The 11,883-nt window shown below is 35.4% G+C and overlaps 2 protein-coding genes across 2 annotated transcripts; both read left to right on the top strand.

The window, feature by feature from the left end:
• The first annotated feature begins 3,032 nt into the window (after positions 1–3,032).
• LOC120356092 lies at positions 3,033–4,480 on the top strand. The gene has a single exon (XM_039444910.1). It carries the CDS (start codon positions 3,157–3,159, stop codon positions 4,447–4,449), a length of 1,293 nt encoding a protein of 430 aa, XP_039300844.1. The 5' UTR covers positions 3,033–3,156; the 3' UTR covers positions 4,450–4,480.
• Positions 4,481–10,327: 5,847 nt separating this feature from the next.
• On the top strand, positions 10,328–11,634 carry LOC120356091. The gene is made up of 2 exons (XM_039444909.1): positions 10,328–10,718; positions 11,426–11,634. The coding sequence occupies exons 1-2, from the start codon at positions 10,361–10,363 to the stop codon at positions 11,617–11,619; spliced, it is 552 nt and encodes a 183-aa protein (XP_039300843.1). The 5' UTR covers positions 10,328–10,360; the 3' UTR covers positions 11,620–11,634.
• Positions 11,635–11,883: the final 249 nt, after the last annotated feature.

The raw sequence follows: 11,883 nt of genomic DNA, 5'->3' as shown, positions 1-11,883 counted from the left end.
TTAAATTTGAACACACTTGGAAACTTTAAAACACTATCAAAACATTATCAATATTAATGATCCCCCCCAATAATAACTATTTAGTATCTTTATATCATGAACGCTGCAAGGACAAACATTCCTCAAGTATCACATCATGGTATACTACCTTAAAAAAAACTATTCAAAAATATATGTCATCAAAACAAATTTAGGAAAGGTTAGGGTCCTTGAAACTTCATTTGATCCTTTACAACTTTAAGATGAGAATTATTTTAAAACATTAAATTTAATCAATAAGGGACATTTAAAAATTCATGTACTCATTCAACTTTTAGTAGTTTAGAAGATATAATTATTTATAAATTTAAACAAAACTGAAATTCCCAGCTGGATCCTTACAGAGAAAATATGGCCTCACTTTTCAATGTAAAGATACAACCGAAAATCTATTACTCAAACCAAATTAATAAAATTAATAATCTATCTATCCCCAATAATATCTCAAAATTATGATTTAACAAAAGTCTAATTCCGCACGTTTTACTTGATTGAAAGTCTGTCGTCACTAAAACCCATTTTGTCACATCCGGAGTTCCTGGGACGTTTGTTTAATTTGGAAAAAAGTTGTTACCTCATAGCTGTTTCTTCAAATTGAATCTAGGCTCGGTGATCGAGCTCTACACGTCCAGATGGACAGGAGACAGCATACCCCAAGCTTCTAGGACGGCCATCGATTCAGAGGCGTCTCAGCGGCTTAAAGACACACGTTCATGAACCCATGAAATGATAGATTCGTACGTTGATCCCATACTTGATGTTCCCATACTTACACCGCTGTTAGAATAAAAAATAAACTAGGATAATACAAATTAACTTAACTTCAGTAATATAATAAAAACAACCTACTTTAGGTCATATAAACTCTAATCAAGATTATTACTTAAAAACATAAATAGGCATTACCTACTTCAATCTCTTGATTTAAAAGAATAGAATTTATTTGTAATAAGGGTTACGCCCTATACACAAAGCGATGAGTACATAGTATTCCATAATAGGCCTACATAGTACATAATTCACAAGTTGATTGAACAACCTTCCATATCAACTTTCGAGTATAGTTGTTTAATATCAAAAAGATTCTCTTGAAAAATTATATGATATTTAGGTGATTTCTCCCTAATCAAAATCATTGAAATGATTTCAAATATGACAAATAAAGATGATAGATAAATTACTAATAGAATTAATCATAAAATACAGTCTCTGAAAATCTCACAAATTGACAGATCTATTTTTATAAATAATAATAGCTTTCTCTTCAGGAATAATACAAGCCAAAAATATCTTAATTCCTTCTAATAGGCACTCTATATTTCTACAAAACATATACCGTTCATTTTCTTACAACATTTTTCAGTTTGAATTACCATTTCCATCTTCCATTCAAATCAAAAGGACTATTCTCAATTTTTACACTTTAATTACGGTACATTACAATAAATACTTTGATGGAAGCTTTCATTGAAGATAATTTCCTTAATTATATTATAAATCTATGACGTACCTTTAGTAGCGGTTATAGGAGAAAAATCTCCATTGTGAGGTTACAATTTGATACTCTCTCTCTCTCTCTTCTTAATTAAAGCGACTACAGAGGCGGAAAACTAAAGATGCTGCTGGAACAAAAGGTTCCAGAGCCAAACACTAAAAATCCTAAAGCTGGCATGGAAGCCATGGTTAACACCAAGTTCTGATCAGACTACATTATTTAGTACTGCTTATGTCGGAGGACAGACGCCGAGTGAAGCCACTTCGCTTTTCTCGTCTTGATGTGGACAGCTGTGTGATCGTCCATGCTAGATAGACCTAACCAACACCAACTGTGATTGGCAGTTACTATACTCTAGAAAAATTTCCACCAATAGAAAGGGACGTTACAACTACAATTCAAGATACATTCTCCCACCAAGTGACAGCTATTTTTCCTAGGCAGCTATAAATTCCTTGCCTTATAAGGTTGTGAACCAGACTTATATTCTAGGAAAATCGTTGATCTTCCCACAACTTCTACACACACACCTATAGAGTCGACACTACACAACGCAAAAAGCAAGGTTCATGAACTAGACTGTTGCTCCAGGAAAATTGATGTTATTCCTAGGATCCTAGCTTCTACGCACACACTTACAGAGTCAACACAACACAACACAGAAAAGCAGAACAGCACGATCCATTTTTATAACAGGCTAACTTCTCAGGCTAATTTGCATAATTCTCATCACTCATAATTGTAACAATATTTATTGCTACACGATACAGTTATATTTTATTCGGCCAAAACAAATCAAGAACTTAAAAATAAATTAGAAATGGATCTTAAGCACCTTAGGTGGTGGTTTTGCGAAAATAAATTAACTATCAACACAGACAAATCTAATATAATACAATTTAATCTTCAAAACACGGATCAGGAGTTGACTAGTATTTACTTCCATAAATTAGATTGTGCGCAACAGGTGAATAATTTATTGTGTAACTGTGAAACTATAAAACAAGCACGTACAGTTAAATATCTGGGCCTCATATTGGATAGTAGGCTCACTTGGTCAGATCATGTACAGAAGATAAAAAATGAGTTATTTCTGCATTCAGTTTCAATTTACTACCTATCAATTATGTAGAAATTTTTGAGGATCCATCAAACAAAAAATAATATTAGTTTCTCACAAAAGTGCTATATATTAAGAGTGGTGAGACATATTTCTGCAAGTCAACCACAGTTTTCTCTACTATATCCAAAGTTGTTGACCTAGATGAGTTGGGCCTTATAGCAACAGGTAACTTGATACCACAAGTCTTAAGAAAAAGAGCAAACATAACCTGTAAGCTTCTCCCATACCCTGTTAAAGAGATACAGCCCTTGTCTCCTATCACAGTGCTATCAGCCAAGAAGCATAAGCTAGAACTGGATGAAATTGATCTAAAACGGAGGAAAATTGAGTTTTTCTTGAAGCCACACAGTCATTTTGTTACACAGTGGAATTCTTAATTGAGACGCCGAGTAGTAAACATCGTTGTTTAGAGCTGCGGAACATAATAACAATTGTGTTGTGATTATTGCAAAAGTGAGTTATAGCTGATAGACTAGTGAATCCATCCGTTACGTTACGTATGAGATCACCGGTCAGGGCGCCATATGGATTAATTCCGGAATTCGAGGAAGTGGGAGAAGAGCAGGAGCAATCATCATCTTCAGGACAGGTCCAGGAGTCCCCTACAATGGAGAAACCAGCAGAGCAATCTACATCAAAGGTAATCAGCAATGAATTTTCAAAGGATTATGAACTTTTAAAGCAGATAAAGCACGAACTTAATCTATGGGCGGAAGCGGAATATGAAAAAAGAAAAGTTCTGAGGGCTGATTTCGACAGATTTATTTCAATAACTAATGAATTGTCGGAAACAATCGTCAAACTAGAAACAAGGTCAGTGACAATTTCACAGCTAGCGGCAGGGCTCGGAAACACTAATAAGGGTATTCAGGAGTCCCTTAAAAATATAAATAAGGCGGTAGACACTATGAAACAAAGTGAAAGTAGGCCTATGTTAAGCTATGCTGATATGGTGCAGTTGCCAGGAAAATTGAAGGACAATAAAGTTGCAGGGAACAATGTTAGGAAACTACAACCACAGGAGCATATAGTTATGTTGCAGCCAGTCAAACCAGTCCTGAACGAAGTGGAAAACAGTAGAATTATTAAAAATGTATTGCGGGAGAATATCAAAAACAAAGACGATATTAGAGTTAAAAAGACCGTGAATGTTAGAGGAGGTGGCCTCATGATTTTTCTGAATTCGGAAGAGGACAAGAAGAAAATCATTGAAAATGAGGCGTTGAAGACTGGAAATATGAAAAATTTGAAAATAGTTGAACCACAGAATAGGAAGCCACGTTTAATAATTTACGATGTCCCTAGTGATTTAAGCAAAGAGGAACTAGCCGAGAGTATTTTCAACAAAAACTTTGCTATCTCTGAACTAGGAAAAGAATCATTTTTAAACGGATGTAAGCCTCTCTACAAGGTTGGACCAAAGAACAAGGAAGTAGTTCATTGGATCATTGAATGTGAGCCCGAGATAAGAAGAATTCTAATAAATAGGAAACGAGTCTTTGTCGACATGACTTCTTGCAGGTTAAATGACTTTATTTCGGTTCAACGGTGCTTCAAGTGCCAGTGCTTTGGTCACGTTTCAAAGTATTGCAAAAAAGAAAGTGAAGTCTGCGGTCACTGTGCTGAAGATCATAGTACTAAAGATTGTCCAAATACCGCCAAGGAAGCAATATGTAGCAATTGTAAGAAGAACAAAAAGCCATCAAATCATAAAGTTCACGATCCACAATGTCCTAGCCACCAGAAATCATTGCAGCAATTGATTGAAAAGACTAATTATGGGATTGTTTAAAAATATATATTGTTCTCAAAAAATAATAAATCAGACTGGAAATATTGTGATGGATATTAATGAAATTTTAGGTAATTTGAATTATACATATAGAGTTCAACAAAGATCAAAAAGTAGGACATCACTCGTATTTAATTTTGGAGGTTACACTGACCTGAATATTTCCTTCGCCAGCGTAAAAAACGGAAAAGTAAATATTTCCAAGGGCATTGCTACCGTAGTAAATAGGAAATGTATGAGCATTGATTACTTCAATAGTCTAACTACTATATTTTCACAAACAAAGCAAATTGATGCGTCGGTGAAATTCGACGAGACATTGAAAATACTCAATTTGTTTTTATTGACAGATAATAGTAACTTGCTTTCCAATCTAGAAATATTACTATCTATGATCGATGAATGGGCTTCAGATAAACAAGCTCTGACAGTTGGAATTGATTTTTTTGGAACCATGGCTGATGTATCTTGTATTGATCTCTTAAGTACTGTCTTGGCAACAAAACACATTAAATATGTGTTTTACTACAAGGGTATAAATAATCTTACATTTTTAAATATTCCAGAAGAGAAAAACAATGAGAAACCATGTCCAACGGGATACTTACCTGAAAAACCACCCAAACATGAATTTATAAATAGTATGCTGGAGCTCAGAAATCTTCTGAGTCAACATGATCAGATAAATTCTATTATTTACTATGAAATTCTGACTAACATTACAAAAAAAAACTTATTGAGCTCTTATTCGTACCTAATAGAGATAAAGCGTAAAGAGATGAATATTTATGATAATAATCTAAGAACATTTCTATGGCCAACTAGGAAAAGTTATAGAATGGGCTTCTGCTTGGATAACGAAGGAACCTACGTGGAATTCAACGAGAGTAATAAAAGATTCTTAACAAAAGAAAAATACATTCTTGTTAGTAGAGATACACAACTCATGTTAAACGGTGAGCTGTATCAGAAAATATCATCAATTGACATTTCTGCTTCAAGTCTTCCTAATATTACGTGGATAGATGGTGTGCCAGGGTGTGGAAAGACGTTTGAAATACTGAACCAGCATAAACCAGGAATAGATTTAGTTCTCAGTCAAACAAGAGCAGGAATCAAAGACATCAGAGAGGCTGTCATTCATAAGTACGGTAAGGATTACTGTAGAAAGATAATAAGATCAGATTACAGAACCGTTTCATCTTTCATTATAAATGGAGTGGGCAAGAAATATCATCGTGTCTTTATAGATGAGGCTGTACTGATGCATGCTGGCTACATTGGTTTCATTGCGAAATTATCAGGATGCTCCGAAGTTTTCCTACTTGGTGATTCTAAACAGATTCCTTACATCGAAAGGAGTGGACTGAAAGTTAGATGGTCTCATCCTTCAGTTTTTTGTGAGCCCACACGGAAAGTGACTTTAACTAGAAGATGTCCGATCGATGTATGCTGCGCACTATCCAAATTCTATGGTAAAATTGAAACAACTAGTGGAACTCTTCGCTCAATTAGGAAGACCATCTTTAACGGCGGTCTTCCACAGCTTGATCCAGAAACACTTGTATTAACATACACGCAGAATGAGAAAAAAATTATTCAAGAGTTACTAGGTGACAGGATTGATAAAACAATAAAAATTCACACGATACACGAAGCACAAGGTCTTACTTATAGAAATGTTATTCTAGTGAGGACAAATTCAAAGGATCTAGAGATCTATAACAGTGAAAGTCATGTGATTGTAGCACTCAGTAGGCACACTCATAGTTTCAACTATCTAACAACAGCGGAGAATGATCTCATATCATTGCTTATAAAAAACACATTAAGCTTTGATGATAAATATATAATGAGATGGCAGAGGAAAATAGAGGAGAACAAGCATGGAGGGGTGCGTATGAATAAGCATGATGATGAGTAATAATAACGTGCTGGATGTGGCAAATGAACTTGATTCCGTGGATGAGATAGAGGACAGTGTGATTGAGGATAAACAACAACTCCACGTTGCTCTTCAACACTCTAATATAACTGTATTTTCTCTCAATATCAGAAGTATTAGGAAGAACTTCGATGACCTGATGATTCAACTACAGGATATGTCCCATGATTTCGATATAATAATACTAACAGAATGCTGGATCAAAAGAGATTATACACAGAAGCAACTGAAGGACTACAATATTTTTCACTCTTTGAATAATCGTACTCAAAATGATGGAGTAATTGTATATGCAAAGGAAAATCTCAATGTACAATCGGTAGAACTAAATATCAGACAGGCCAACGTTCTTCATCTACGACTTCAAACATCAAAGGAGAGATATAATATATTAGCAGTGTACAGATCACCTTCCTACGCCAGCATAACAGAGTTTTTAGAGGACTTTGAAACAGTGCTTGGTAGACTGAGAGGTCAACTTATTATTTGCGCAGGAGACTTCAACATTAATACGCTACAGCCACATCAGCATTATCAACTTGATGATTATTACGACTTATTGAGTGAACACGGTTTGAAGAACTGCATTAAAAAGGCTACCAGAGTAACAGCGGGAACGTCTTCTTGTTTGGATCATATGTTGACCAACTGTAAAAGTAAAATCCATCCAATCGTGTATCACTCGAGTATCACAGACCACTTCATTACAATTCTTGGACTGGAAGAACATCAGTTAGACAGAACAAATGGGGATGAACAGAGCTCAACTAACTGTCAACTCTCAACTAACTGTAAATCTGTCAACTTGAACGGCTTGAGGAGAGGACTGCGAGTGGAACAATGGACGGAGGTTTTTGAGTCAAATAACACAGACTCAGCTTACGAAAAGTTCCTAGAAATTCTACAAAAACATATGGAGAGCAATACACATCATTACAGACAAAAGAAGAGGATCAAGAGCATAAAACCATGGATAACACGAGGACTTATCTCAGCTATAAGAACAAGGGATTCTCTAAATAGAAGAAGGAAGCTGGACCCAGAGAACGGAGAACTCGCTAACTACTACCGAAGATACAGAAATACACTGACGTCACTCATCCAAACTACAAAAGAAAATTATTTCAAGATGCAACTAAATGAAGCAAACAATGATGTAAGGAAGACATGGAAAATAATCAAGGATGCTACAGATTCAGATCAGAAAAAGGATATACAACTGAATGCTTTGAAAATTAATGGTGACATAGTCACACTGAAAGATAATCCTAGAGAACTATTGAGTCATGTAAATAATTTCTTTGTTAATATTGGAGAGAGTATGGCTAACAAAATATCTGAGAGTCTGAATAAAAATATTAACGAAATTATAGCAGATAATGTACCAGAATTGCATGTACAGAGTAATATGTTTCTTTTCCCCATAGATGAAAAGGAAATAATAAACACAATTGATTCTTTACACATCAATAGTGCACCAGGCCTAGATGGATTAGATAACAGGACCTTGAAAGGAATAAAAGATTTAATTTCTAAGCCTTTAACTCATATTTTTAATCTGAGCTTGTTATATGGTACTTTTCCAAGAGCAATGAAGCAAATCTGTGTCAGACCTATACATAAAGCAGGCGATAAACTAATTATTAGTAATTATAGACCTATTTCACTGATTAGCAATGTATCAAAAATTTTAGAAAAACTAGTTAAATCAAGATTAATAAGCTTTTTAGAAATTAATAATATTCTTTCTCCTAACCAATTTGGCTTCCGCAAAGGTATAAGTACAGAATTAGCTGTACTAGAATTATCAAAATTTGTAACTAGCAATTTAGAGGAAAAGAATAAATGTCTAGCAGTATTTTTAGATTTAGCAAAGGCCTTCGACTCTGTTTCCCATGACTTATTAATAAAAAAGCTTGAGGCAATAGGTATAAGAGGAGTGCCACTTGAATGGTTCAGATCCTACCTCAGCAATCGACAGCAAAAAACAAAGGTTGAGAACCATATGAGTGCAGAGGGTTCCATGAAGTTTGGAATACCTCAAGGAACAGTTTTAGGACCAATTTTGTATTCGATCTTTGCAAATGAGTTGTGCTCCATTCAAATTCAAGGTAGAGTTATAGCCTTTGCTGACGATACAGCACTCCTTTTTCAAGGAAAAAACTGGGAAGAAGTGTTCCAAACAGCAGAGATAGAACTCACAAAAATCACTAGTTGGTTAAGAAATAACTTATTGTCATTGAATTCAGAAAAAACAAAATTTTTAGCTTTTTCTTTAACAAATAGCACAAAACCACACATGACAACAATGAAGCTCCATAATTGTGATAGAAATTGTAACAATAATTGTAATTGCCCACTAATAGAACGCTCTGACAATATAAAGTATTTAGGAATAATAGTAGATGATTCATTGAAATGGAACAAACACATAACATATACAACTGCCAAAATAAGGAAGCTTATATACAAATTCTATCAATTAAGGCGTATCATAGACAAAGAAATGTTAAAAACTGTATACTTAACATTAGTTGAATCTCTTTTAAGGTACGGTCTGTTAGTTTGGGGTGCAGCTAACTTCAGTTTTATAGATCCATTATTTAAAACTCAAAAACGCATTTTGAAAATAATGGGAAACAGGGAAATCCAGTTTTCAACTGTAGAATTATTTATAGAAAATAGAGTACTCAGCGTTAGGCAATTGTATATATTGTTGTTATTAGGGTATATGAAAAAACATCAAAATAGGAACCATATCATAAATCATAGCCATAATACTAGAATAAGAGAACGTTACAATCAAGAAGTACCAAGAATGAATACAGCGTTTGGGCAAAGATCACTAGGATATTTAGGGCCTACAATATCTAATAGAATACCATTAGAAATCAAAGGAGAGGAAAATTTCAATAGGTTCAAAAGAAAAATTAGACATTGGTTATTCAGTATTGGGATACAAAGTAGTGAGGAACTAATAGTAAGTAGGATTTAGCAGTATTCTTTTTAAATAAGGTAATTTATATGTAGAAAATAGTACCTCGGTTTAGTATCTTTGTACTAGGTGATGCTTAGGGTAATAGATATAGTTTTAGATTTTTGGAATTTTTGTATTATCTGTTGTAGCATAAATTAGTTCAAAATTAGGTGGGGAGTATTAATTTGAAAATTATATTCTTAACAGGTACGGTAGACAACGTTGTAATCTTATAGGAAACAAAACTTATGTTCACGCGACGAAAGCTTTTGACCAGTTCCCTGGTCTGTAATGCTGTACATTAGAATTGAAACTTTAAATCTTTAAAAATTGAATCTTCCAACTTGGAGGGATATGCGGAGCAGCAAAATGTATACAGCGCAGGTGATAGCGCGGGGGATACAACGGCCGCGATTTTGCTGTGCTAAAGCCACTGCATCGACTGAGCCTGTATTGTCAACTTGGCAACCACGCTTGTTTCTATGACTGTATCGGATGATGATATACTTCAATCGTTACATAATCGCCTTTTACTCCACCATAGTTGAAATATTTAGCCTATTGAAGATGACAATGATCGTCAGAGAATCCGAGAATACCACTAATTTCCTCAAATCACAACTCCAGACATTTTCCCCTGATATCACTTCCAATTGGCTAGCCAGGGTAGCCTACAGTAATATTATATAATCAAAGTTATTCTACACCATAATATAGTTACTGTAGGGTAGCCTAGTGGACTGACCTTCAGTCTGTTAGCTCTGCCTGTTTGTAGGTTTGAATCCCGCTCGCAGTCATGGACATTTGATCATCTCATCAGCCCATGTCATAAACAATGCAAAGCTTATTTGGGCATCATTCATGCAAAACATACCTGATTACTAGCTAAATGGATGTATGGGTTTTGAGTACAATAATGAAACTAGCTGAATTAAACGTTTCATTTTTCTGTTACAGTTTCGACAGCCAGACAGGAAGATCAAACGGTGATGGCGGTGATTATCGGTGTCCTCCTAGCGGTGGCCATCTTGCTGGGAGTAGCCATGCTGGTGATTGTGCTTCGGCAACGTCAGCGCAAATGGCTAGGTAGCCCTCTGGCAGCCAAAGGGCCTCTCATCACCTCGGGCAGTCCTCTGCCGGGCAAGGGCCCTTTTCTGCCTTCCGGGAGCCCTCTACCATCGAAGGGATCCTCGATCATCACGCCGGCCGGCACCACAGCTCGGGATAAGGCCACCTCTACACCGGACACGGCGCTCCTATTGGACCTTCCTCTCGACGAATACCAGGAGCCGCTGCATCACTACTGCTACAGCAGTCTGCTCAGGGATAAGACCATCCAACCAAGTGGTGAGTGAATTTCATATTAAATATTCTTGTGGTAATTGAATATTTATATCTCCAGTGCAATGTTTATAATTGTTTAGTGTTGGTTTGGAGGTTTTTTTTTGATTACCATATTATCTTTCCTTAGGTAATTTCTGCTATATGCATATTTTATTGAAACTTTGTTATTCTGCTTACTCTGTAAATCAAAATAAAAAAAGTTTCAGTAATTTCTCATACAAAAATACGGTATTTGAGAATGAATTGATCAAATACCATGACGAAACTCTTTCAAATTAGCCAATAGTATCGCATATTGGAATTTTTGTCGATTCTGGAAATGTAAAGTATTGAGAGGAATTCAATAGAAATTTCGGAAATTGGGGAATGAAAATAATTGATTGATGAGACTTATAAATTCTAAAATGATTTCGTTGATACGTATTATGAAAACTGTCACTGAATGTTTAAAATTAGCAGTACCAATAATGAAAAAAGAATCAATTAAAATTATTATTATTATCATCACATTTTACAAACGTGTTTCATTTTAGTTCATCTACCCATATTCACAATCGGCAAGTACATGGAAATCACCAGTAACAGAATCTTCAAGGAACTTCAAGGAACATCAAATTCGTAAACTATCAGTAACAGAGAACTATTTGGGTAATATAGATTATATCGCTGGATATTGGAAAAGGAAAATCAATTTCTACTTTATTTTTCAGATGTGAGCCACGAGTACGCCGTGCCTGAGGTTGGCAACAACTCAGCCGGCTCCACTCTGCTGATCAAACCCCAAGTGCCTCCCCCCTCTCTGCCACCCGCCAGGGGAACCGCTCCCAAAACTATCAAGGTAAGCTATTTTAACATCACTACTACTACTACTGCTACTAATTCTACCAATGTTTTCACATCATAGCATACTATAATCAATCTAGAGTATCAATACTCTGTCATCATAGTTATCATACCAAAACAGGTATCGGTGAATTTGAGCAACATCATGTTCCCGATATCTCGCAGAAAGCAGCCTTAAAATGAGTATTGCTACCATGTGAAATTTATCCACGTGAACTGGCTTAGAAGTTCAACTGCTGAACACAAAAATCGCCATTTCAAATATAGGTCGACCTTCCCAGAGAATTTAATACGTGATACTGGTACGAGTCATGAATGTTCAGCC

Source organism: Nilaparvata lugens, unplaced genomic scaffold (genome assembly GCF_014356525.2).
Source record: "Nilaparvata lugens isolate BPH unplaced genomic scaffold, ASM1435652v1 scaffold5758, whole genome shotgun sequence".
NCBI classification, from domain to species: domain Eukaryota; kingdom Metazoa; phylum Arthropoda; class Insecta; order Hemiptera; family Delphacidae; genus Nilaparvata; species Nilaparvata lugens.
The sequence above is the reverse complement of the archived record's forward strand: the minus strand, read 5'-3'. Positions and strand labels throughout refer to the sequence as shown.

Bases quoted from the DNA above. Each gene is read 5' to 3' on its own strand.
- LOC120356092 (XM_039444910.1), top strand. From the start codon at position 3,157: ATGAGATCACCGGTCAGGGCGCCATATGGATTAATTCCGGAATTCGAG.
- LOC120356091 (XM_039444909.1), top strand. From the start codon at position 10,361: ATGGCGGTGATTATCGGTGTCCTCCTAGCGGTGGCCATCTTGCTGGGA. The intron at 10,719-11,425 runs GTGAGTGAATTT...TTTATTTTTCAG, and splicing joins TAAGACCATCCAACCAAGTG to ATGTGAGCCACGAGTACGCC.